The following is a 26,760-nucleotide window of genomic DNA, read 5'->3' as shown; positions in this document are numbered from 1 at the left end:
AGGCACAGGCAAACAGAGGAATTAAGTGCCTCTTCTCCTCAACTGTCCATCATCTGATCGCATCAGTCAAGCACTCCTACAAAGCTAGCACTTGAATATTTTTGGAATCTATTTCTCTGTAGGACTTCCCTATGTGAACACACATTAACATTTCCATTTTCAACTGAAAAGGTCCATTCTATTTACATAAAATTCTCTGTCATTTTAATTGGGCTGTAGTTATCCTCCTTGCATTACTAGTTGTGATGCAAAATATGTCTTTGCAAATGAAAAAATGCTCATGGGAGGAGGAGTGAAGAACTTTACCAAATTGCCTCTCAGGCCAACTTCTCCTTGTATGGTTTCAGAGCATCTAGAAACAGGCAAGATGGCATGACAGTATCACGTGCTTGTTTTACTCAATCAAAAAAGCTGCTAAGGGCCCAGTTCAGCAATGCTCTGGCCCCTGTGCAGTCATTTGCAAAGTGACCATATAATGCTAGCATTCTGAGCTGGTAGTGTTTTAACCACTGTAAATGATTATCCCAGGAGCAGGGTTATGGTGAGCTAGGCCCAATGTACTTATAAGATATGGAGCTGGTAGTATCACCTATAATTATTGGAGGAAATAGCAAAGCTAAAGTAGCTGTGATAGGGAGCAGCAAAGCAATATAATAGCTGTCTTGACTCATTTTCAGCCTGAAATCAGTTTTTACTAAAATAAATAGAAAAATTTCAGCCACATCTCTTCCTGAGCAGAAACACTGCTGGGAGCTGAGATGGACAAATAGAAAAACCTCCATAAGGTTGACTTTGAAGATTTTCCTGAACAGCATCCCCTTGCTGGACAGGGGCTTAAGGACCATGGAGTTCTTCTGTCAACCTAGCTACTGCCTCTCCAGGAGGTGAATTTAGGGCTGTCCCTAGACATTGTGGTACCCTACGCAGCCCTCCCCCCGCAGGGGTGGGGGGCTGGCCCGAGGCCTCTATGGGCAGGGCATACCCAGGCCTCTGTGGGGTAGGGGGCATGCTCAAGGTCTGTGGTGGGTAGGAACAGGCTTGGGGTTCATGGGGGAAACCTCCTCCCAGCAGGAGATGGCGGAGCAGAGTGGGTTGGGGCCAGGTCACTCCACTTCCCACTGCCCAGTGATTGCAGGGCATGCCTGACTTCTGCTGCAGTCCCCTGGGATGTAGCTCAGGGAAAAGGGGTGAAGTGAGGGCAGGGCTGGGGCAGAGCGGCAGGGAAGCAGAGGGGCAGGGGCATATGTTTGGGGAAGAGGCGGGGCAGAGCAGAGGCGTGGGCAGCTTTCCTGGCTGGGGATCAGGCTGGCTGCTGGAAGAGCGCACAGCTGTGTAGGGCACCAGGAAATTTGGGGCAATTTAGTGTCCCAAATTTCCTGGTGCCCTACACAGCTGTGTAGTTTGCGTATGGCTAAGGATGGCCCTGGGTGGATTAACCCTAAAGCAGTGAAGCAATATAGCAGCACAACTGCAGAGCCATTTAGTGTAGACTCTTACTAGGGGCACGGCCTGTCTTCTGATGCTGTAGTAAATCCACCTTGCTAAGAGGCAGTACCTGTATCAGCTACCATCTAGCAGTGTTGACACTGGGACTTAGGTCAGCTTAACTACCTTGCACAGGGTATGAAATGTCCCATCCCTTCTCCACACAGTCCTTGAACCAGTCTAATCCATTTGAGCGTTCACAGCTAACCCAACTGGATTTAACTGTGAATGAGTTTTTAAAAACACCACTACTTGAAACACATGAAAGGCAAGATGTATGACATTATCCTTTCCTCCCCTACTTTTGTGATGGGATCAGTCAGTCCAAATCTGCTGACAAGTTTTTATATAGAGGCACACTGCTTCCACCCCCCCCCCGCACACACACTCCTTTCTTTCTATGGCCAAATCTCTCAGGGTGCAAAGGAGGAAAGTTTTGGCAACGTCACTTCAAGAGAAGACAGCTGCAAATATGTGAGAATAAGTATTAATTTGCTTTTCTTCCATCATCTGGGTCAGTTTCCTCATGACTTCAGAAATAAGGTAGTATATTAAGCTATTGTGCCACCTCCCCTAATACTCTAGCATGCAACTGTTCCAAAGTGGGTGGAAGGGAGAAAGCATCTCATGTTTAGAGCTGTAATGTTTAGCTGCCTATGTTCTCTAAACACCTGTTCAGAAGGGCACAGAGAGATACTAGTACATTCACAATAATGGCTTCCATTAGTTAGCAGGGGTACTGTGGCCAGAGATTAAAAAGGAAGGAAGACATGCAGGTAAGCAAAAGAATCTCACATGAATGCTTGGGTCTGTCACAGGACCTTGACCCAGAAGCCTTGATCACAAATTAGTAGCTTTTCCTATTAAGCTAATAAAATCTGTCAGTTGTATCACACAGACATCCTTTCAAGTGTCTAGCTATTGTATACTTATCTGCTGTATTCTAGTCCTGAACTACTGCAGCTCCTGAGCTCTAATTATTAGGATGTGTAATTTACCCATCCCAGGACTAAAAGCTCGACTGTGTTTCTCTAAACGCAGCACAAATAGAATAAGTGGTATTTTGGTTGGAAAGAGCAACATGTAAGTGCTAATCATAAGTAAGACTTCCCAAAGACCTGCAGTAGCCTCTATCCCTACCTTCTAAGCTTTGGTTTCCTCCCCTGCCCTTTTAACTCAAGGCTGAACACAAGAGAATATTTTTACAAAACCAGTTATATGGCTGCTCAGGGAGGTATCCTGCCCATCACACAATTTACAGAGGCAAAGTATGTTTAGAAAAGTCAGAGAAGACAGGGAGATGTGATTGGCATCCATTGTGCCATTAACCATCCTTTAATGTTTCTATTAAACACAGTAAAGTGTAACCAGAGTGAACAGTACATGCTCTGTATCCATCAGCTAATTTCCTACTTGCATTTTTAAAATAGGAAAGTATTAGTTCAAGGAGAACTATTGGCATTTTTATCTTCCTTTTAATATTAAGCCACTTGAATGTTAACCCTGACAATTCAAATGCTGCCAGTGCCAATTTCTGAACAAGACTGAATGACTATTCTCTATTCGATACAGAAAACATATATTACTGAATTGACAAGTTTTGGTGAAAAAAGCAGAGATTTTGAATCGCTTGTATGTTTAATTGCCAAGAACTCTTGATAATAGGCACACGGGTACCAATAAGCACGTAACCTTTAAAGTGAATGACTGCCACAAAACAAACTTGAATACGGCAACAGCATTTGTTACTAGATTTACAGACGACTTTTAGACTCTTCAGCTTTTAAAGGATTTTCTAAATCTTGATGATCAGCTAGTCATGCACTGGAAATAAACTCCACAGCAGTCTCCTTTTCTTCCATCAACTCCTTTGCAGTCAGATCCATCTTCTCTCGGGAGAAGTCATTAATAGGAAGACCTTCGACAAACTTCCAGGTTTTATCCTGTTTGAAAGTAAGTCTGTATGAGAACAAGTCTTGTACGGTCTAAAAGCAGCACCTAATTTTGCAGTTTTGGTACGCCAGTGAAATGATCGACACCTCTGAACACAAATGCTAATCTGTGGTCCAGAAATTGTGTTAGAACACATGCTTGCTCAAACTGAAACCATGTGATGGTGTAGAGAAGATGTGTTTCTTTAGAAGTCTGCTGTAGTATAGTGACTAGAGTTTGTCAAGAGAATGAGAATTACAAGTTTACCTGTAAATATCCCCAAACAAACCGATTGAAACAGATGGACTTGTGTCTCGGATTTCTTTTTTACCTGAGCCGTCTTTAGAGCATTAATATTTTTCTTCAGATTCAATGCAGAAGGTTAGTTGCAGTGTTTTCTTTCTACCTCCTTTTCCCTACACTTCAGACTATGTTTTTCTGCAGCCATCCAATATTCATTTGACAACTCAAATTATGGAACAGTGAGTGTCATGGGCATCTCGCAGTGGGCAGAAGTAGTATGTTGAAAGCCTGATTCACAGCACCAATGATCCAAATCCTAAAATGCTGCTCCTGAAATCTACATAACCTCCTCCTACTTTGTATATAAAAAGACATTTCAAAAGTTAAATCTTGATAGATTTAAATAGTGTAGTTACCTTGATTACAACAGGGAATGAATAGAGCAAATCCTCGGGGATACCATAGGAATTTCCATCAGAAATGACTCCCATGGAAACAAATTCCCCCTGAAAACAAAAAGTTAGTGATAAATAGCTCTCCTGGCTATTACTGTGGGCACAAATTTAACTAATTACTTTCTCAGAGAAAAACTTATACTATAGACAGCCTTGCTGCATTTGTTATAGTCCCAAGTGTATAATATCTTCTGTCACTAATGATTAGACAGATTAATCTACCCAGTGTTGCTCCAAAAGGACGTTAAAACACAAAAGTTTAAAGAGATTAGTCAAGAGCACCTCTTATGTGCCATAGCAATATTTACCTCTGGAGTGCCAAACCAGATGTCCCTCACATGGTCACAGATAGCTTTGGCAGCTGACATTGCACTGGACAGCTTCCTGGCTTTAATAACAGCTGCACCACGTTGCTGAACAATCTGTAGTAAAGACAAAAAGGGACATCTTATTTGCATATAGTCAATAAATGTCAGAAGGCTTAAGCAAGCAAGTAGTGGCTTTGTCGTCTAGTCACTGTTAACATGCTACGGCTGGGGGAAATCTGCGCCACTGCGCAAGCGCAGAATGTGTGTCTCTTGCAGAATAACTGAATCTGATGGGGAGAGGAAAGGAAGATGCACTTATACTTTTTGCCTACCAGGGGCTGATGTGGGGGTCAGAAGAGAGGGCAACAGTCTCATGGGAGGGAGCAGCCAGCTGTGGAGAGGGAAGGGCCAGAGGCTGACTTCCTGACTGCCCTGCCCATGGGAGGCAGCATAGGATATGGGAGGGACAGAGCAGGGCACACTAAGCTGCTGGGGGGGAGACAGACCGAGGCAGGGGCACAGAAGCTAGTGGGGTGACAACACTGAGCCAGGAGCTGAATGGGGAGGGGGAGGGAGGAACAGGGACACATGGGGACGGGGTAGACGTGCCTGACTGAATGGGAGAGGCGAGGGGGTCAGCCAGGGTTTGCATAGGGAAGGCTCCCCAACAAAACAGAAACAAAAACCAACCTCCCCCCCCATTTCTCCCACCCACACCCAACAAGCCTCAAGGTTCACTCCCAGGCTCCTTCTCAGCAATTATTTCCCTCTCCTGCAGTTCCTCTGTTACCCCTGACTCCCCTAAGCCTTTGCACTGCTTCTAAAAGGGGTGGCAATAGTAGTTTAAATGAATTATTACTCAGAGTTCTGTATTAATATGCCCAGCAAGGAATGTGTCAAAAAAACCACATGTTCTGAATCTTTTTTTGTTGTCTGTATTGTTGTCCCCTAGGAAGCAAGCACCTCTGAACCATCTTAATACCCCCTCAGATGACCACACACACATTTATGTAACAGACCAGCTATATGATATTCCCATGAGGGCCTGTCCCAGCTGTGTGCAGCAGGCCAGAGTCAAGAACCCAACACTGAAGCCCTCCTGTTTAAATCTAGGGACTCCAGCACCTCAACTCTGAGCGTATAATAAATTAATTAGAAAAGAGGGACCTCACAACCCCACATAAGAAGCAAAGGACTCCTTTAATAGGTCAAACATAACTTAAATTGCATCCAGAAACAAGCTAGAAGGTAGCACAACCTATGGGGCACAGGCAATTCAAATTCTTTATGGGAAGCACTGCTCAGCAGTCAGTCAAACCACACAATTCTTGAGTTAGAAAATGGCAGCCTTAAAAAAAAAAAAAGAAATCCACTACCCTCATTCCCAAGTGATGATCAGTATATTCAGAGGGGAGCTTTCCCAATTCTATGGACTAAAATTACTGAAAAGTGAACTATCCTCTCCCTACAGAGGCTTGGACACCACATGACACCCTGTGGCAGCAATTTTGACTCTCAGCATTAAACTTTCACTATTGATCATGTCAGCAGAAAAAAAAAAAATCCAGCTAGCATACTTATTTAGGTTTATGCAAAAGGAACCACCACAGGAACAGGACTACAAATTTTAAAGATGCAAATATCTGATTATTCTGACAATCTATTTGAAGACAAATCATTTTAGTAGGACTGGAAGATCTGCTTTGCTAAGGTTTGCCATAAGATTTCCATTGTGTATGTATTAACACTAGCTTTTTACACTGGAGTCAGAATTAGTCTAACAGAAGCACGGTATTGTCCAATTATGCTGATAGATCATTAACAAAACAGAAAATCTTACCGTGATAAAGTCACCCTTCAGCCAGCTGTCATCTTTTACTGCTTCATAAACGCCAACTTCCTTTCCTTGCACTTTCACCTTAGCATGGGTAAAATCTGGATACTGAGTGGAGGAGTGATTCCCCCAGATGATGACATTCTTCACATCTTTAGCACTTACACCAAGTCTCAGAGCAATCTAATTTGAATTTAGAAAAAAAAAAGACATGGAACATACCAACTTCAGCTACACTTTAAGTGTTTAGTACATCTAAGGATAACACACTGCTTTCTGAGAAAGCTTAAATTTAAACACTTCTTTATAAGGCAGATGTAAGAAGGTATTCTAGCCCTGGATGGATTCTTCCTACCTGGGCTTTAGCTCGGTTGTGGTCCAAACGAGTTAGACAGCTGAAGTTTTCCTTTGGTATTGAGGGAGCTGACTTCAAAGCAGTCAGGCAGTTGGTATTTGCTGGATTTCCTACCACTACAACCTAGGAAGGCAATGAAGGGGAGTAGGACAAGAAGAGAAGTCAACTGTTTTGTCAAGTTACAATTTCTGCAAATTCATTTCCTGCAGCTGGGTAAACAACATTCACCATTTGTAAAGAAGAGGCTTTACTCCAAAGAAGCTGTCGAGAAATGAAGACAAAAAGTCTTGTTTAAATCCTAAACACATTGTATAAATCACTAATTTAAAATAGCTTATCAAAAAGAAAAAACGACACACAAGAGGATAGCAAAAATATAGAATCACAGAACCGTTCATTTTAAATGCTTCTTCACAAGTGCCTCTATAATAAAGGAGACAAGTATTAGATATCAGCACTATTTATCTCCAGTCTAGTTTATTTACCTCTGCCCTGCAAAATCCCCCATAATCTCTTAATACACTACGAGAATTATACACACAAACTAGTCAGCTCTTTCCTTGCTTGCTTTCTGCTCCGCCCTCCCCGCCACCCCCATGAAAGTTTCCCATTAAGATAGCTCTATTTGAAGTAAGATGCTGCATCTCAAGTCGTCAGTTTCTCTTGTTAATATGAAAAAGGACAGATTAATTGATGAAGAAAACAGTGTCAAGCTCCATACAGCCTCCATCTGGTGAGCTGATCTAGAGACATGCTTTTATATTTCCCTTTTTGAGAGTCCAATGTCGCAGTTTCCCATTACTCTGTAATAGCTGATGCTAATTTTTATTTCAACTGTAGAAGACACTGAACAGCCCTGTAGACTCAGCAGGAAGTTCATCAGCGGAGGAAGCAGGCATTAAAGTCAGTTACAAAGCACAGTGGGAGAATGAGTATGAGATTAGGAGCTATAGGAGGGAAGCCACATGAGTCCATTCTTAAACAAAGAATATTTTTATTTTATGTGACTTCACTTGACTGATATTGAAGTCATTAAATTAAAGCTACAGATTCATATGAAATAGGAGCCAAGTTTGCATCGGTAAATTGGTTGCTCATCTGCATGTGCTATTATCGATAGGAGGCCACCTCTTCTCACTCTACTGCTCCCCACCTCTGAAAAGTAACTGCAGGACACTACACACTCCTACCTATCATCTTCTGTCAGTGAGAATGGACTGGGATCATTCCCTTGATCAATGGGATGCCTCCCCTCAGCCTTTGGCCAATACAGAGTATTTGAGAAGCAAGACTTCCATAAAACAAAATTTGTCATGCTACATCTGTACTACTCTACAGCTCTTGCCTGGATCTTTAAGTTGCTTGGTAAAAGAGTTTCCAGTTAAAAAATGAAACAGTTTCGGTAATCACCTTGACAGTCTTCTTGGCATACTTGTCCAAGGCTGCACCCTGGGATTTAAAAATTTTCACATTTGCTTTGAGTAAATCTTTCCTCTCCATGCCCTCTCTCCTTGGCATGGAGCCAACCAGAATTGCTACATCAATATCTTTAAATGCAACCTCCTCCTTGTCTGTTGCAATGACCTCTGTAAGCAAAGGAGGGAAGAGACAGAATTAGTAACAGACCAATCTTTTGGTGAGCTCCATGGTAACATAAATGGAATTATTCTTTGGACTACCTTCTATTTAAGCACTGTCACAGCTGCCTGTCTGATTAAAGACACCCCTAGAGAGCAAATGCCCATACTTACTACAGCAGTAATTAAACTTTTTCCTTACGCTAAGTCGTCAATGGGTGTTAGCAACTTCTAACATGAATGAATTATGCATCCTCATTTGTTTGCCTGTATCTTTTGATGTACCCTACACATAGTACTCCTCACTTCTCCATCCCATGTAACAAAAAAAATCCAGCTGCCATTCATGACCCAAATGAGTTTTCCTCAATAACCAGTAATATTAATTCACACTGGAGAAGGTTTAGAAAAACTACTCAATCTGGGAAATTTTATTTATCAACTGATATTTGAAACAGCTACTATAATAACTACAGCATTGCCCATTAGCTCACTTTCTTCCACCTCAAGAAACCATACTCAAGAATCCATAATTTGTTAGACAAGTTGATCAAACCATTTCTCAATTTTGTCTTGATTTTTTCAGGGATTTTCAGAGTTTGTGTTTCATAACTACCACAGAAAAAAGCACTGGCACATCAGAAAAGACAAAGCTATTTCACTACTAGGCCAAGAGGCCTATCATGACATGATAGTTCAAGCAGCCAATTGTTTGCCAGATACATAAACATGCATCTTACTTTCATGGTTTAAATAGTATAAACCAAATTCCCAGATATTACATATGCAAATACCAATTTTGCATATGCAAGTATTGTAGGTGACACTCAAACACCCATTTCTGAAGAGTTGATCATACTTTTTACAGTCTGCAGTTAATCAAGCTAAGTTAACTTTCAGAAAGTCTGTATTCCTTTTGATTACCTCTCAGCAGTGAAAGGGCACAGTCTTGTAGTTCCATGATTACACCATCCAATACAGTCATCATGGGAGTGATATCCAGCAGTACAAGAACAAGAGGCTGAAAAACAAAAGTATACCGAACAATAAGTGTAGGCTTACTCAGTTTTTCAATTATTTCTTCCTGCAGCTAGATATTAGTTAACATCACCCTTTGGGAGAGGTGGGAATGAATAATAGCCGATTTACTAAGAGAATGACTAACAGCAGCATCACAATTCAGCACTGAATGCATACAAAAAACACGATGCAGAATAACTCAGGGCTCTTATTTCTTCTCTTCAGGCTCACTGCTAGGTTTGCCAACGGTCTAATCACACAAACTCGAACATCCTTGCCCTGCCCTGCCCCGCCCCTTCCCCGAGGATCCGCCTTGGTCACTCCATTCCCCCTCCCCCCATCGCTCGCTTTCCCCCATCCTCGCTCCTTTCACCAAGCTGGGGCAGGAGGCTGGGGTGCAGGAGGGGGTGGGGGCTCTGGGCTGGAGCTGAGGAGTTTGGAGTGTGGGAGGGGGTTCTGGGCTGAGCCTGGGGCAGAGGATTGGAGTGCAAGCTTGGGAGGGAGTTTGGGTGTCGGAGGGGGCTCAGGAAGGAGGCTGGGGTGTGGGAGGGGGTGCAGGTTCCAGCTGGGCAGTGCTTACCTCAGGCAGCTCCTGGTTGGGGCTCCGTGCACTCTCTCTACCTGCAGGCACCACCCCTGCAGCTCCCATTGGCTGCAGTTCCTGGCCAATGGGAGCTGCAGAGTCAGTGCTTGGGGTGCAGGCAGCACGTGGAGACCCCCTGCCCACCTCCCAGGAGCTGCAGGGACATGCTGGCTGCTTCCAGGAGCAGCGCGGGGCCAGGGCAGGCAGGGAGCCTGCCTGCCTTAGCCCCTCTGGGCTTTTAAGAGCCTTAAAATCTCCTGGTTTGGCTTCAGTAGCCTCCAGGAGATAGTCTCCTGATATCAGGCTCTCCCAAAAAAAACGGGACGGTTGGCAACCCTACACTCAGAACAGTAACTTATGTCTTTGCATGAAATGTGAAGGCTCACAGGAAAACTTAATTCCAAGTTCATCAAGAGATTTTACAGAGATTGTTGTTTCTTCAATACTATTGAATAAGGCAAGTGATAGTTCAGTTTAACCATTACCTGTTCTTTGCCAAAGACATCGCCCTTGGCAAGGCTGTAGAGCAGAGAATAGGCAATCTGACCAGCAGCTCCAGTCACTAGGACTTTAATTGGTTCGGACTGAAAAAAGAAGAAAAAATAAAGCCAAAAACAAAACACACCACTCAGTTAACACATTGCTGGTGATACAGTTTTCCCTGATTAAAGAGTCATTAAACATTTTCAGCAGTTATTGTAGAAAGGGCATTAAAATATTTAATACTTCTGGATGCAAAGCATGTGCAAAAACCCAGAACAGGGTCAGCGCCTAGGATTCTGCTTCTCTTTTAAACCAATAGCAGCACTCCCAAATGTTTTCTGGGAGCAGACCAGACCTGCAGAAAGGTAGCCAAAAGCTGCAAGTTGAAACCCCAGAACCAGAAATATTCCAAGGCTTGTTTGCACTTTGTTCAGAAGAGAGTGGTGGGGAGTATTTTTAAATGAAGGCCAGAACAGTTTAAAGTATGGGGGAAAACACTGCCTTTTTAAAGCACAGGCACTTCAAATACAGACTCACAAGATTCCCTTAGACTACAGTGTAGCTTTTATGCTTCAAAAAACTTATTGGAGAGCTTGCACAAGTCTTCAGAAGATTGGCAGAACATGCAGCTTAGAATTACATCACACTATATTAAAGACTACTCGTTACATTAATTTGCAGATTTACTTGCAAATGGAGATTTGTAGAATACTGCAAACCTAGATAACTGGTGGACCTGTAAATAGGACACCAACTAAAAACTTATATAGCAATTCAAGTGAAATACTCAAGAGACTGTGGAGGCATTGTGGATAGTTCTCTGAAAACATCCACTCAATGTGCAGTAGCAGTCACCAAAAAAAGGGTGAACAGATTGTTGGGAATCATTAAAAAAAGGGATAGATAATAAGACAGAAAACAACATATTGCATCTATAAGTCCATGGTACGACCACATCTTGAATACTGTGTGCAGATGTAGTCACCCCATCTCAACCAACTTGGAAAAGGTCTATAAAATCATGACTGGTGTGGAGAAAGTAAATAAGGAAGTGCTATTTATGTCTTTTCATTACACAATGACTAGGGGTCACCCAATGAAATTAATAGGCAGCAAATTTAAAAAAAAAAAAAAAAGGGGAAGTATTTTTTCCACACAGCGCACAACTCTTTGCCAGAGAATGTTGTGAAGGCCAAGCCTGTAACAAGGTTCTCAAAAAAAAAAAAAAAAACTAGATAAGTACATGGAGGACAGGTCCATCGATGGCTACTAGGCAGGATGGGCAGGGATGGTGTCTGTAGCCTCTGTTTGCCAGAAGCTGGGAATGGGTGTCAGGGGATGCATCACGTGATGATTACTTGTTCTGTTCAATCCCTTTGGGGCACCTAGCATTGGCCACTGTTGGAAGACAGGATACTGGGCTAGATGGACCTTTGGTCTGACCCAGTATGGCTGTTCTCATACAAAAAAAAAAAGCAGTATACACACCAGCCTTTTACCTACTGTTTTTCACTGCCCAAGAATCACCCCCAATATCCAGAGGCAGAGTGAAGAGCAATGTGTCTTATGTCAAGTTCTCATGCAGCCTCAGAGCAATCTCCTGGGGTTGAGGTTAAGCTGCCATATTTGCAAGTGTGAAAAATACAAAGGATGAAAAGAGCAATACCTCTTTGTTTTAGAGCTTGTTTACACTAGGAAGGTTCTGTCTGTATGGGTACGCTAGCAAAAACTCTAATGTGAACATTTATATTGATATGAAAGTACTTATACCAATGATGACGATGCCAGGGAAGGTGACCCAGACACTTAGTAATGGAGTTGGCAACACGAACTCTAGCAGCTTGCTACTACTTTCCAAATGCAACATGTACAACCTAATCAATAATACACTGTTTCAACGGGCCAACAAGTATAAGACAACCTGGATGCATCCTTGCTTAAAACACTGGCACATGAACAATTACATTATTATCTGGTGAAGAGCTCTCCATGATTTAATGCTGGTCAGATCATAGACTTAGGAGTAGTGCAGTGTCACTCCATATTGCTCTTGAGCAACAGACAGCAAACCAAGCAGTGTGGATTTGATTTAAAATCAAATTGATTTAAATTGCTAGTCAAGAAGATTTGATTTAATCATAGATTTCTACATAAAAGTGCAATCTGGAATACGCTGCTCAAACAGTTTCACTTTTGTTTCTACTGCCTGTCCCTCCTGTCTTACATTTATCTCCAGACTTCTTCACCTTGTCCAGATCTATTCTGCCCCCAGCAGTCTGTGTACACAAGTTTGCAGAGGGACAACAGTGTTGAGGTCTGTTATTTCTCACCTCTATATATTATTTATTTAATTTTAAAACATTTTTGCTGTTAACAAGCATGTTATCTCTGGAGACACTAATCAACAGTTTGAGAACAGCAAAACTAAGCATCTCTGATGGTACCTTCTAGACTGAGCCCCACTGAGAAGATAGAAAGATTAACCTAAATACTCTATACAGATGCCCGTGGAACCCTATAATATTGGGTCCCTAATCCATGAACTATTGGAACTCATTTACAAAACTTCTCTTACAATATATTCATGTAATGTTTCTCATACTATAGAATTTATAATCCCTATTCCCATGATGAGATATCTTTGAACTATAAATGTATCTTAATTGAAACTATCTTTAGAAAAAATGCCTTTTGGGGGAGAGGGGAGGAACATCAAAAAAAAACCAGATTTAAAATCAGTGCTCATAACTGCCGCAGCGATTTGAGCGGGCTCCATGCATGCTGTGCTATGGTGTCTGCATGGAAAAGAGGAGCAAAACGATTGTCTGCAGTTGCTCTCATGGAGTGAGGGGCAACTGATGACTAGCTATCCCACAGTTCCCACAGTCTCTGCCAGGCACCTGAATTCTGGGTTGAGCTCCCAGTGTCTGATGGGTCAAAAACATTGTCGCGGGTGGTTCTGGGTACATCGTCAGCCCCCTCTCCCCCGTGAAAGCAACAGGAAAAAAATTGTTTTCCACCTTTTTTCCATTGTCACCATATGTTTACTGGATGCTGCTGGCAGATGCAGTACTGCAGCACTACACAGCAGCATCCCCTTGCCTTGCGGACAGCAGACGGTGCAGTATGAATGGTAGCCGTCATCGTTGTTCTGTGGGTGCTCCTGGCCGGCCTCAATGAGGTCAGTCGGGGGTGCCTGAACAAAAATAGGAATGACTTCAGGTCATTCTCTTTTAAGTTGTGTAATGGAGATTCAGTCCTGCCTGAAATATCATGCCAGCTGGAGGCTTCTGCCTCAGGCTGCTCTCCCAGTCCGCGGCACTGTGTGGTCGCACTTACCCCAGCCTACCCCTTGCTCCCATGGCTCATGAAGCCTGGACAGCAGGCTGAGCAAGTGCAGAATGGTGGTTCACTACTTCCCTGTAAGCCAACTGCCCTCCCCCTCCCTTTGATCTCTGCTTGCAGAGGCAATAAAGTCAGCGTTGTTTCAAATTCATGCATTCTTTATTACTTCATCACACAAATGGGGGGATAACTGCCACAGTAGCCCAGGAGGGGTGGGAGAAGAGGGAAGCAACAGGTTGGGTTGTTGTAGGGGCACCACCTAGAATGGCATGCAGCTCAACATTTCTGCGGGATGTCTGGGGCTCTGACTGGGAGCAGCTATTTGCATCTGTGGTTCTTTAGTAGGCTTGCCTGATATTCTAGGTAGGACTGAATCTCCATCACACAAAAAACTTAAAGGAGAGAATGACCTGGGGAGTCATTCCAATTTTTGTCCATGCACTCCCGACTGACCTCACCGAGGCTGGCCAGGAGCACCTATGACAGCAGCAGACGGTACAGTATGACTGGTAACCATCTTTGCTGTGTAGCACTGCAGTACCGCATCTCCCAGGAGCATCCAGGAGACGTACAGTGACAGTGAGCTGAGCGGGCTCCATGACTGCCATGGTATGAATTCTGCACAGGTAACCCAGGAAAAAAAGGCAAGAAACTATTTTTTCCCCTGTTGCTTTTATGCGGGGGAGGGGGCACAGGGGAGTGTTGACGACGTGTACCCAGAACCACCCACAACAATGTTTTTGCCTCATCAAGCACTGGGAGTGAAACCCAAAATTCCAGTGGCGGTGGAGACTGCGGGAACTGTGGGATAGCTACCACAGTACAATGCTCTGAAAGTCAACACTAGCCTCGGTACTGTGGATGCACACCGCCGATTTAATGCACTTAGTGGGGACACACAAACGACAGTATCGATTTCTTAAAAAAAAACAAAAAAACAATTAAATAGAACTAACTTCATAGTGTAGATATACCCTAAATTACACAATTTCAGCTACATGAACAACATAGCTGAAGTAGACTTACTTAGATCTACTACCGCTCTCCTGTCAACTCCCCTTGCGTCTCCCATTCACGTGGAGCAGAGGAGTTGATGGGAGAGTGATTTGCAGTCAATTCGATGCATCATCACTGCATGTTGATCCCCCCCAATAAGTGTAGACAAGCCCTCCATCACCGTACCAGTATAGCTTGTGATGGTTCCCATAAGGAGGGCTCAACCAAATTCATGGTCCATTTTGGTCAATTTCACAGTCACAAGATTAAAAAAAACAAAACAAAACACAAATTTCATGATTTCAGCTATTTAAATATGAAACTTCACAGTGTTGTAATTGTAGGAGTCCTGACCCCAAAAAGGAGTTGGGTGGAGGCAGGTAGTGTCAAAGGGTTAGAGAGAGAGAGAGAGTGTGTGTGTGGCGGGGGGGGAAATGCTACCCTTACTTCTGCACTGCTGCTGGTGGTGCCTTCAGAGCTGGGCGGCTGCTGCTTCTGCGCTGTCTCAGTCAGCAGCAGCCACTCTCCGGACACCCAGCTCTGAAGGCAGCGCACAAGTAAGGGTGGCAATACTGTGTCCCTCCCGCCCCCGGGGCAACTCCCTTTTGGGTCAGGACCCCCAATTTGAGAAATGCTGGTCTCTCCCATGAAATCTGTATAGTATCCAGTAAAAGCACACAAGAGACCAGATTTCACATGGGGAAACCAGATTTCATGGTCCGTGATGCATTCTTCCATGGCCGTAAATTTGGCAGGGCCGTACCCATAAGATATAGTGGTATAAATGCTTCTACACTGGAGCTTTTACTGACCCAGCTATGCCAGAACAAAGAGACACATCCCTTACCAGCATAGGTATGTCAGCTGAACTTTTAAATTTAGATCAGGCCTTGGGATGGTAACAAAATCCCAGTTTGGCAGTCAGTGCCAAGAGTTACCACCTCAGAGAAGCTTTTGTGGATTTCCTAATGAAATCAGCTTCTGGATTTAACTGTATTCCCCTTTAAGTATTCAGAATCCAAGCACTATGGCTTCATGCTGGTGTTAGAAAACCATAAAATGAGGCCATCTAGAAACAGTCTAGTTTCATTGTATTAAATGAAAAACAGAAAAAATTAGGAGGTTAGAATATTAGGACTCCAAGGTATAAGCAAGTTCAGTTAGTCACTCCTACAGTAATTGTGTATTGTCAAACTTAAGTCAAACACTTTGAGATATATGTATCTCAAAATCTGTCTTTTGAATGTTTCCTGTTCATTAGCATGTGAGGTTAAGCTCTCAATTCTTGTTACTACAAGTCTTGAAGGTGTGGAATTTTTTGAAAAAATGATACAATCATTCTAAGAATGATGGCTATATTACACAACCACAAGATAGAGAAGCAGCATTTTCCATGTTCTTTGATGACCGAACTGTGAATCTGGCTAGATGACAGAACTGTACAAGTTAGTTAGCATTATGTAACCCAAGAAGTCTGCTTTGTACCAGATGTTAAAATCTAGTCTTCAGCAAGATGTTTCTGAAGGGGCTCTGTTTTCTGTCAGACTAAGTGAAATGATGATCTTCTGCTAGTTTGTGATAAAAATGACAGTTGTAAGAAACAATGAAAAATGAAGTTATCACTCAATTACACAAACATTTAAAAACCATCTTGAACAGGTCTTGAAATGAGACAATATGCAACACTGGCACACCAAAATTCATGTGTTCTCCTACACTTACTTTTCATCACTTCAACTTATTTAGTAATACTGCACTTCTGGCAAAATGAAAGCGTGACTTCCAACTTAAATGATGGTGCTATCATGTTTTATTGGGGGGGGGGGGGGAGTTGGCACTGTTTCTCTGCATTGTAACACTTCAGCAAGACAGTTGTGATTCCCTCCCCTTACTATTGTTACAAGCAATACTTAAGGAAACTTAATAGATTAAATAATTTTTAGTTTACTCTATCCAGTCAGTTTCAACCATTTCCCCTGTAGAATCAGCTTGCACAGGCGGGTCTTTAACACAGCAACAAGAGACAAGACTTGCATAGTAAAATGAGAATGCCACAAAAGTTGGCTTGGGGGTGTGAGGCAGGTGTAGCACCCAGTATTACTAATGTTGTAAAAATCATGGAGTTACTGTCCCCCCACAGCACACACAGGCCTGGTCTACACTAGGCATTTAAACCGAATTTAACAGCATTAAACCGATTTAACCCTGCACCCATCCACACAACAAGGCCCTTTATATCGATATAAAGGGCTCTTTAAACCGGTTTCTGTACTCCTCCCCGACAAGAGGAGTAGCGCTGAAATCAGTACTGCCATGTCAGATTAGGGTTAGTGTGGCCGCAAATCGACGGTATTGGCCTCCAGGCAGTATCCCACAGTACATCACTGTGACCGCTCTGGAAAGTGATCTGAACTTGGATGCACTGGCCAGATAGACAGGAAAAGCCCCACGAACTTATGAATTTCATTTCCTGTTTGCCCAGCGTGGAGCTCTGATCAGCACGGGTGGCGATGCAGTCCCAAATCCAAAAAGAGCTCCAGCATGGACCGTATGGGAGATACTGGATCCGATCGCTGTATGGGGAGACAAATCTGTTCTATCAGAGCTCCGTTACAGAAGATGAAATGCCAAAGCATTTGAAAAAAATTTCCAGGCTATGAACAGAGTCCACAGCACAGTGCTGTATGACAAGCATAATGGAAAGACAAAGAATCAAATGGACACTCATAGAGGGAAGGAGGGGGTACCGAGGACTCCAGGTATCCCACAGCCCCCGCAGTCTCCAAAAAGTATTTGCATTCTTGGCTGAGCTCCCAATGCCTGTAGGGTCAAACACATTGTCCGAGGAGGTCCAGGATATATCTCGTCAATGTACTCCCCCCTCTCCCCCCGTGAAAGGGAAAAAAATCGTTTCTTGACTTTTTTCAATGTCACCGTATGTCTACTGCATGCTGCTGGTAGACGCGGTGCTGCAGCACTGAACAGCAGCATCCTCTCCTCTCCCTTCCCCACTGTCAGATGGTACAATGCAGAAGGACTGGTAGCCATCCTCGTCATCATCCCATGAGTGCTCCTGGCTGGCCTCAGGTGAGGTCGGCTGGGGGCACCTGGGTAAAAATAGGAATGACTCCTGGTCATTCCCGGCAGATAGTACAAAATGACTGGTAACCGTCTTCATCATAGCAACTGGGGGTTGAGCTCCATCAGCTCCCCTCTCCCGCCTCCGTGTCTAAAGGAAAGATTCTGTACTGCCTGGGCTATCATAGCAGCTGGAGGCTGCCTCCCCCTCATTTTATCTCACTAAAAAGTCAGTGTTTCTTATTCCTGCATTCTTTATTACTTCATCACACAAATGGGGGGACACTGCAACAGTAGCCCAGGAGGGTTGGGGGAGGAGGGAAGCAATGAGTGGGGTTGTTGCAGGGGCACCCCCTAGAATGGCATGCAGCTCATCATTTCTGCGGGATCTGACATGGAGTGGCTGTGCTCTCTGGTACACTGGTTCTCTAGTACACTTGCCCCATGTTCTAGGCAGGACTGACTATTTTTAGATAAAACAAATGAGGGAATGATTCGGGGAGTCATTCCCATTTTTGTCTTTGCGCCCCCGGCCGACCTCAGTGAAGGCCAGCCAGGGGCACCCATGACAGCAGCAGACAGTACAGAACAACTGATAACCATCTCTGCTACCCTGCAAAGGCAAATGAATGCTGCTGCGTAGCGCTGCAGTACCACCTTTGTCAGCGGCATCCAGTACACATACTGTGACAGTGACAAAAGGCAAAACGGGCTCCATGGTTGCCATGCTATGGCGTCTGCCAGGGCAATCCAAGGAAAAAGGGCGCGAAATGATTGTCTGCCATTGCTTTCACAGAGGAAGGAATGAGTGACAACATTTACCTAGAATCACCCGCGACACTGTTTTTGCATCACCATGCATTGGGGTCTCAATCAGACTGCAGGAACTATGGGATAGCTACGGGATAGCTACCCACAGTGCAACGCTCCAGAAATCGACGCTAGCCTTGGTACATGGACGCACAGCGCCGAATTATTGTGCTTAGTGTCGCCGCGTGCACTCGACTTTATACAATCTGTTTTACAAAACCGATTTATGTAAAATCGGACTAATCCCATACTGTAGACATACCCTCTCACACAAAACACAACACACCATAACTGGCTTAAGCCAATCTTTCTTTTAAATTGTCTCAATTTTAATTTTTATTAGCTTTTACTAGTTTAACTGTTTATCAGCTGTCTAGGTTGAGTCTTTAGAATGCTCTCACTTCATGTATTCAAGATTCTTCTCTGCAACAATGAGTATCTTTTTTTTTTTTTAAGACCGAAAAAACAAACCAACCAACCAACCAATAGGTTTTCATGCATGTGATCTCTAGATTCAGGAGCCAGAGCATTAAAAACAAACACTAATATTGTGATTGGTTTTAATGTAGCTTCAGTGGTTCAGCGCTGCTATATCTTGCCATTTTTGTGTTTAAAACCAATTTTGTTTTAAACTTGCTAGATGTCAGGATGATCATGTCCCTGTACATGGTGGCCCATTCTTTCAGAAAGGAACCTTCGGTACACAGGACAGTCAATTTAATCTGTGACTTGGCTCCTACACTGAATTTTAGTAAGAATGCTTTCATGTGCTGGTAACAAGAGCAGTGACCTTCAGTCATTGTCAGTGTTTGGAGTTTGTTACATGAAATATATAGAATAATTTCATTTAACATATTTTGAAGCTATTTACCTCCCCTATCAAATTCAAAAGTTTGGAAGAGAGCCAGGAAAGGGTATGGAATATTTAGTTCTATACAAGAGAAAGAGTGGGAAAATAAAGTGTTTCATTGTAGTAGTGTGTACAGAACCCCTACATCCTCAGATAGCTTCAAAAGACAACATAAGTAAAGTTCTGGAAAGGAGGACAATAGTCTTTTAAAAAGAATACTTGGTTACAGAGCACAAGCTTTCAATCTCAAACCCATAGCTGACATCAGCACCATTTATTCCCTTCCCCCCTTTTACATAAGTGTTTATTACCTTAAATTAGCATCTTTTGCAAAGTGTTAACACCTTGAACGTTAACAGGATTTAGGACTTCTCAAACTTGCTGGATACAGTACTATTTAACAAAAATAAGACAGCGATGGTGCAGGTAGCTACAAAGGACAGTATTAAATTAATATTGGATCGTCCTCCTTCAGTAGGATGTGGGGGAGGGGGCAGAAGAACTCTCTCTTACCTACACAGAGGTGGACTGTGTTACAAAAGGCCTTACCAATCTGTAACTTAATTATTAACTGTGATAACATACCTTGCTTCACAACATACAAGAAAGTGGGATTAAGATGACAGTAATCCATGCACAGTTCAAGTTTTAGCAGTAACCCACCTTGCTTTATAAAACATTTTAAAACTATAAAGCAGTTAATATTACTGCAGCTGAAAGCTTAGGAGTCAGATATCAGATCAATAAGACTTGGCCGAGAGACCAATTCTTGTCTGAAGTGTCGTGGTAGCTGTGCTGGTCCCACGATATGGGAAAAACAAGGTGCATGAGGTAATCTCTTTCACCAACAGAAGCTGGTCCAATAAAAGAGACATGCTTTTGAGCACTACAGGGGTCTTGTCATTTCTTTTGCCTTACCCACCTTGTCTCAGACTTTCATTCTGTCCTTTCCGTATTTTTTAGTAGAGGAATTAGTTGAGAAAACTGCATTCTGATACAGTTCAGAGAGTGGTGAGACAGTTTAGCACTTGAAGTTACTAGCTATATGCAAGTACTATACGGATGTAATGCTCCCCAGTCCGTTCCTTTAAAATGGAAGTTGAGATAGGTGCTCCTGAATGTGAGTGTTGTTCACGTAAGGATTTGGCTAATGGTAATTATATGAAATCATGGGGGACTTTGTTTTCATAAATTTCAAAACGGTCATCCCTAATACTAAATGGGATTGGGAACATCCTGAATTGACATGACTGGAGTAGTGTGAACATGAAATCAAAATGACAAGGTTCTCCAAGAACTAGAATCAATAGAGTAGCATTTTAGACATACAAACAAAACAAGGTGGGGTAGAAAAATCTGGAACTGAAGAGCAGGATTTAGGATCAAGGAAGACATGAGGGACAACAAAACAAAACAAAACAAAAAATCCATGACTAGAGATAGAAGAAGGGTCATCTACATATACATTAGATAGCGACAGGAAGCAAGTAATTTATACATGCCACGGCAAGCAATATCATAACACTATACACATTTAACCTGAACAAAATTCTAGATGCATCATAGATAGGAAATGGAAGTGACTTGAAACTTTTAAGGCCAGAGCACAGGCAGCGTGTGCCTTGTTGTTACACCAGAAATGACAGAAGCAGTGTAATGAATATAGCTCCTTGCAATGCTTTTGGTGACATAATTAACACCTTATTTCTCTGCTAAAATAGAATGTTTATATCTCAGGCCTTTGCACACAAAATAGCTTTTCAACTCAACCATTTCACTATCATCATCATCATCAGAAGAAGAAGAAATACAATTGAAATCCAGGACTAGTGTCTGGAATTAGTGCCAGCACCCATTCCCTCTTACCCAACTACATCATTTGAACCCGCTTAAGTCACACAGCTTGAACAGAAAAGGAACTGGAAAGTAACACAGAAGAATGTCATATGATCCCCTAGACCTGTGACATTTAGACCAGGATACAGCACTTTTATAGACATCACTGAATCAGAATTGCTAGTTTGAATCCTGCAGCAGACATGCACCCTGGTTGGAACAGCTTGAGATTCAGGTGCCCTTGTTCCACATTAACCTACCGGAGAACACTTTCAAAGCCACCTCGAGACACTGCTGCGACGTCACCCACTTCCCCTCCCCCAATCCAGCAATTAACAGACAGTTTCTATAAAAACACACCAAGATTTTACCCAGCAGCTGACAGATCTGCGTACAACCACTGCTCATGCCGATGTGCCCGTTGCAAGCAGCCTACAATGTTCAGCAACCACCCCAGGCTCTGGCCCAGGCTGCAGGCTCCATGTCCTCTGCTGCAAGGAAAAGGGGTCACCCCATCATAGGAACGATGGCGCCTCACCTCGAAACGTGGCCGACCGGCCCCGGAACCCCTACTGGTCGCCCTACCCCCGACCCTCCTTCCAAGGACGGGCGCAAGGCACATACTCCGCACATGCCCCCGTCCCACCAGGAACTGCACAGGGACACCCCCCTGCACACACACATCACGGGGCGCTGAGGGCTCCGAACCCCCGCCCCACCCCCACGGAGAAGGGGTGCGGGAGGGGGATCTGCTCCCCAGCCCTCCACACATGTAGGGGTTACCACCCACACACACACACGTGTGGAGGGAGGGGGATCTGCTCCCCAGGCCCCCACCCCAGGCAGGGGCTACCCCCTCACACATAGGGAGAGGGGTAGGGAAGGGGTAACCTGTACCCCCAGACCCCCACCCCAGGCAGGGGCTACCCCCTCACACATAGGGAGAGGGGTAGGGAAGGGGTAACCTGTACCCCCAGACCCCCACCCCAGGTAGGAGTCACCCCCCATATTCTCCAGAGGTAGCTTCGCATCCCCCGCAGGCCGAGCGGTACTGACCATGGCTGGGCGAAGCGGTTGTCCGGCTGTGTCGCTGCCTAGCCTCAGGGTCACCTCTAAGCACAGCTAAAGCAGCAGCAGCTCTACGCACGGCGCTGAAGGTATTAAGCGGGAGAAGGAGGGGGCTGATCCCAGCGGGCCGCCCCTCGCCGCGCAGCCGCCTGGGTTCTGTAGTCTCTGTCCACCCTGCCCTCGGCGCGTTCCATTCAGTGTCAGTCCCGGGAGTACTACAACTCCCAGCATGCGCCGGGACAGCCTCGCTGCCGCTTAGTGAGCTCGGCGCGCTGACCTTAGGTCGTACCCAGTCTCTTTCCACTTCCCCACCAGCCGCGGAGGCGCGCGCCCGCAGTAACTGTTGGGCACGTTCACAGCAGGGCCAACAAGGAACAGCTTCCCCAGTCTCCGCAAGGGGCGCTACAGCTCAAGCTCTTGCGCATGCACTACAGAAGGCACGTGGTCCGCGTTTAGCTTTGCGCATGCGCGAGACAAAAGCCGGGAGGTCGGGGGACGGTGTTTTTGCAGTCTACGCTCCTGTTTCGGGCAAACCGGTGAGTGCGCGCATGCGCAGCTAAAGAGGCGAACGGTTGTATTATGCATTGACCTGTTCGCACGCGCAAGTGAAAGAGACGAGGTGAGCTGGCACTGGTACGTGGGCATGCGCACGCAGGATGTTTCCTCGGTTGCCAAGTGACGAGAGCGGTGCGCGCTGTTGCTAGGATCCAGCAGACGCTGCAGCCGTTACGGCTCCGGTCTCGTTCCACTTCCTGCCGTTCCCTGTGAGGTGAACGGGAGCCTGGCCAGCGACCCCCCTCCGGGCGCTCGGCGGGGTGGGCTGCCCGGACTATGGTCGGTTGGGGCCCTGAGCTGGAGGCGGCAGCTACCTTCAGCCCTGGGGCTGTGGAGGAGGCTGCGTCTTCGCCGGTATTTGTCACGTGGTTTCGCTCCTGCCGCTCCTTTCAGACCGCTCGGGTGTCCGGGTGAGCCTCTGCCTCGCCCAGGGCCCAGCTGCAGGCCGGACGGAGGGGCGTGACTAGCAGCGCGCGGGCCTGGCTCCCCCGCGTGGGCGCCGCGGGCGAAAGAGGAGCGAGTGGGGGAGGGGGGGATAGCTCCGTGGTTTGAGAGTGCAGCCCTAGATAGGGCAGGGAACGGGGGTAAAAATCCATCTGGGGATTGGTCCTGCCCTGAGCAGAGGGTTGAACTACATGAGCTCCTGAGGTCCCTTCCAACCCTGATATTCTGTGTGGGAAAGTCAGAATACACAGCATTGCCACAATCCGAGAAACGGTGCTGCTGCACTGTAACTTTCCCATGTGGATCCTGCCAGTACAAACCCAGGGCCTTTCCATCACCCTTTTGTCTCCCACTGAAATGTTGCAATTTTGGTGAAATAATGAAGTCTGTAAACAGTTCACTAGGATTTTAGTGACTCTTTAAGATAATTTAGATCTATAATGTAGTTACATGGTCTATTTTTACACTGTGAATTTCAGTCATTCATTCACAGCCCTGGCAGTGATGGAGTTTTGAGCTTCTTGAGGAGTCCCATCTGAATTAGCTGAGCAGAGAAAAAAGGAAAAAGAAAGACAAGAAGTATTATAAAGAAATAAAAATAAACATTACCATAAAATACCAAATGGGGAAAAAGAGAAACAGAAGCAATAAATCAATGATGATTGAAAGAACCTTGCAGGAGAGAGAAAATTATACAATAGTAAAACAATGAAGAGACTGGAAATAGGCAAAAATAGACAAGAATGTAAAGCAGTGGTTCTCAAACTTTTGCACTGGTGACCCCTTTCACACAGCAAGCCTCAGAGTGCAATCCCCCTTATAAAGTAAAAACAATTTTTTGTATACTTAACACCATTAAAAATGCTGGAGGCAAAGCAGGGTTTGGGGTGGAGGTTGACAGCTGGCCCCATATAATAATCTCGTGACCCCCTGAGGGGTCCCAACCCCCCAGTTTGAGAACCCCTGATATAAAGGGTTTTGAAAAAAATTGCAGAAAAATCATAAAAGGAAAAAATCATAAAAGGAAAATTTTCAGTTAGTATCAGTATTTCCTGTAAAACTGTAGAGGATGGGGACAGAAGATGCCCTGATATCCCCTCTGGCCTGATATCCCCTCTGGCCTGGAAAATTTTCAGATAGTATCAGTATTTTCAGATAGTATCAGTATTTCCTGTAAAACTGTGGAGGACGGGGACAGAAGATGTCCTAATATCCCCTCTGGCCTGATATCCCCTCTGCTTATCAGAAAAAAATATTCTGAACAAAAATATGAATATAAGAATATTTCACTATACTCATATTGGCTGGTTTAGTGCTGCCAAGGTCTCTTCTAGCCACAGGAGCAAGACAATATTTGAAGCTGCTTTTTTGTAATGGATGTGATTGGTGTCGTGGATTCCATTATTTTAATGTTTTCAATGTTTATCCGTTTAATATATACAGTCTTAGAGATTTTTCATGTGAATGAGTGGAAGTGACAGTAAACAGTTGAACCAATTTTCCTGAGAATCCCAAACTTGCTTCCTGTGGGATCTTATCTATCAATGCTCTGAGTTTTCTAAATCTGCCTTCTTAAAGTCCATAATCTTTACTCTGCTGTTTTCCCTCTTACCATTCCTTAGAATCATGAACTCTATCGCTATCACACAAGCTGCCTTCCACCTTCAAATTCTCAACCAGTTCCTCCCTATTTGTCAGAATCAAATCTAGAACAGCATCTCCCCGTGTCAGTTTCTCCACTTCTATAATGCAAAGTTTTCAGTAAATTCCAAGAACATGTCAGGTAATCTGTCTCTTGCTGTCTTATTTTCCCAAAAGATGTCTCAGTAGCTGAAGTCCCCCGTCACCACTCAAGTCCTGTGCGTTGGATGATTTTATTAGTTGTTTTAAAAAAACCCTCATCCCTCCCTTCTTCCTGGTTAGGTGGTCTATAGTAGATCCTACCATGACATTATGCTTGTTTTTTTTACCCATTTTATCCTTACACAAAGACTTTCAACAGGCCTGCATTCCACTTCTATCTTGACCTCAGTGCAAATTATATACATCTTTGATATACAAGGTAATACCTCCTTCCTTTCCCCCCTGCCTTTCCTTCCTGAGCAAGCTTTACCCTTCCATGCCAACATTCCAGTCCTGTGAATTATCCCAGCAAGTCTCTGTGATGTCAGTTATATCATAATTGAAATTGGAGATATTGGACCTTACACTTTTGACTAGTACAGGAGTGAATATTGGTTGTTACAGATGTGGCAGTTGTATTGGGAGAAGGGAACAGTTGTCTGGCAAGTTAACGTCTTTATTTAAAAAAAAATCTATGTGTAATATTGCAAGTAGTCCCTGTGGAGAGGGTTTAGCGAGAGAAATCCAGGTGAATGGCCATGGTTTCTGATAAACTCCATTTTTTACATAGATCTGTATTTTTATCAGGTGGATATCATTCCTGTGTGCGTATGCATGGGCATGCACAAAGAAGAACTGTGATCCAGTGGTTAGGGCATTAGTGTAGGATCCAGGAGACCTGGGTTCAGTTACTGGCCCTGCTACAGACTTCCTGTGTGACTCTGGGCATGTCACTTACACTTTTTGTTCTTCCATTTCCCATCTGTAAAAGTGGGGAAAACAGTATGGTGCTATATCACAGGGGTGTTGTGGTGATAAATACATTAAAGATTGTGCAGTAGATAGATTTTACATTGATGGGAGGCCTTAGATAAATACATATATGTGTGTGTATATAATATATTTAGTTAGGGATTGGTCCTGCTTTGAGCAGGGGGTTGGACTAGATGACCTCCTGAGGTCCCTTCCAACCCTGATATTCTATGATTCTATGATTCATTATATAAACTAATATATTTGCATAGCATAATATAGACAACCATGTGAAACAGAGCTGGTGCAACTTTATCAACAATTACCAGTAGTTTAACTGTAACACCAGGCAGTTTTTGCCAAGTTAATCTCACTTTTTTCCCTAATAAAACCTATTGTGGCATTGCAGTCACATTGTGGTATTATGCTATCTCTGCTGGGGGCTCTATTGTCACTCTGGAAGACCCCAGATTGCCTGCTAAGGTCCTATTCACATGCTCTGAATAACCCTGTAGCTTCTTCTGGGAGCTAATTACCATTTGAGGCCCCTTAAAAGATGTCAGATTGACTGCGTCCTCATGATAGCCAGTCTCATGCAAAGCTGAGCCATCATTCAGTTGTGTTCTCAAACCATTATATCAATAGTGAGGCCTTATCTTGTAGATGTTATTCTCCCTAGGTGTGCACAGCTGGGAAGTAAAGTCACTTAATCCATCTATTCCACTGAATTCACCCCCTTGTGGGCAAAGCAAACCCACCAGTGGGTGCTGTTTGCTTTAATTTGGTTTAAAATGTTGGTAACAACTAAAAAGTGACATTTTCTCTTAAGGAACATTCTACCTTTTTGGTGGGGAAAGCAGCCTTTTTTTATAACTTACTTTTTGAGTCTCTTTGCACTGACAAGGCTA

The 26,760-nt window shown here is 44.1% G+C and overlaps 2 protein-coding genes across 7 annotated transcripts in view; one reads left to right on the top strand and one right to left on the bottom strand.

Annotated features, from left to right (window-relative positions):
* Window positions 1-2,786: 2,786 nt before the first annotated feature.
* MDH1 (malate dehydrogenase 1) lies at window positions 2,787-22,343 on the bottom strand. Its single transcript, XM_050952217.1, has 9 exons — window positions 22,247-22,343; window positions 10,278-10,376; window positions 9,114-9,210; window positions 8,023-8,198; window positions 6,613-6,735; window positions 6,264-6,440; window positions 4,424-4,537; window positions 4,077-4,166; window positions 2,787-3,428 (listed from the first exon to the last, which is right to left on the bottom strand). Exons 1-9 carry the CDS (start codon window positions 22,247-22,249, stop codon window positions 3,303-3,305), a joined length of 1,005 nt encoding a protein of 334 aa, XP_050808174.1. The 5' UTR covers window positions 22,250-22,343; the 3' UTR covers window positions 2,787-3,302.
* Window positions 22,344-22,464: 121 nt separating this feature from the next.
* WDPCP (WD repeat containing planar cell polarity effector) overlaps window positions 22,465-26,760 on the top strand; it is a 248,216-nt gene continuing 243,920 nt past the window's right edge. For 3 of the 6 annotated variants that reach the window (XM_050952075.1, XM_050952079.1, XM_050952077.1), the window contains exon 1: window positions 22,465-22,794. The gene's annotated coding sequence lies outside the window, so the exon portion shown is untranslated. Of the gene's footprint in view, window positions 23,168-26,760 lie in introns of all 6 variants that reach the window. The other 3 variants (XM_050952076.1, XM_050952078.1, XM_050952082.1) reach the window with 2 other exon arrangements.

This window comes from Gopherus flavomarginatus, chromosome 4 (genome assembly GCF_025201925.1).
Source record: "Gopherus flavomarginatus isolate rGopFla2 chromosome 4, rGopFla2.mat.asm, whole genome shotgun sequence".
NCBI classification, from domain to species: domain Eukaryota; kingdom Metazoa; phylum Chordata; order Testudines; family Testudinidae; genus Gopherus; species Gopherus flavomarginatus.
Note: the sequence above shows the minus strand (reverse complement) of the source record. Positions and strands in the feature narration are given on the sequence as shown.

Coding starts and splice junctions, on each gene's coding strand:
- MDH1 (XM_050952217.1), bottom strand. Junction 9,211..10,277: donor ATGTCTTTGGCAAAGAACAG/GTAATGGTTAAA, acceptor TTTGTTTTTCAG/CCTCTTGTTCTTGTACTGCT. Junction 6,736..8,022: donor ATGCCAAGAAGACTGTCAAG/GTGATTACCGAA, acceptor TTGCCTTCCTAG/GTTGTAGTGGTAGGAAATCC.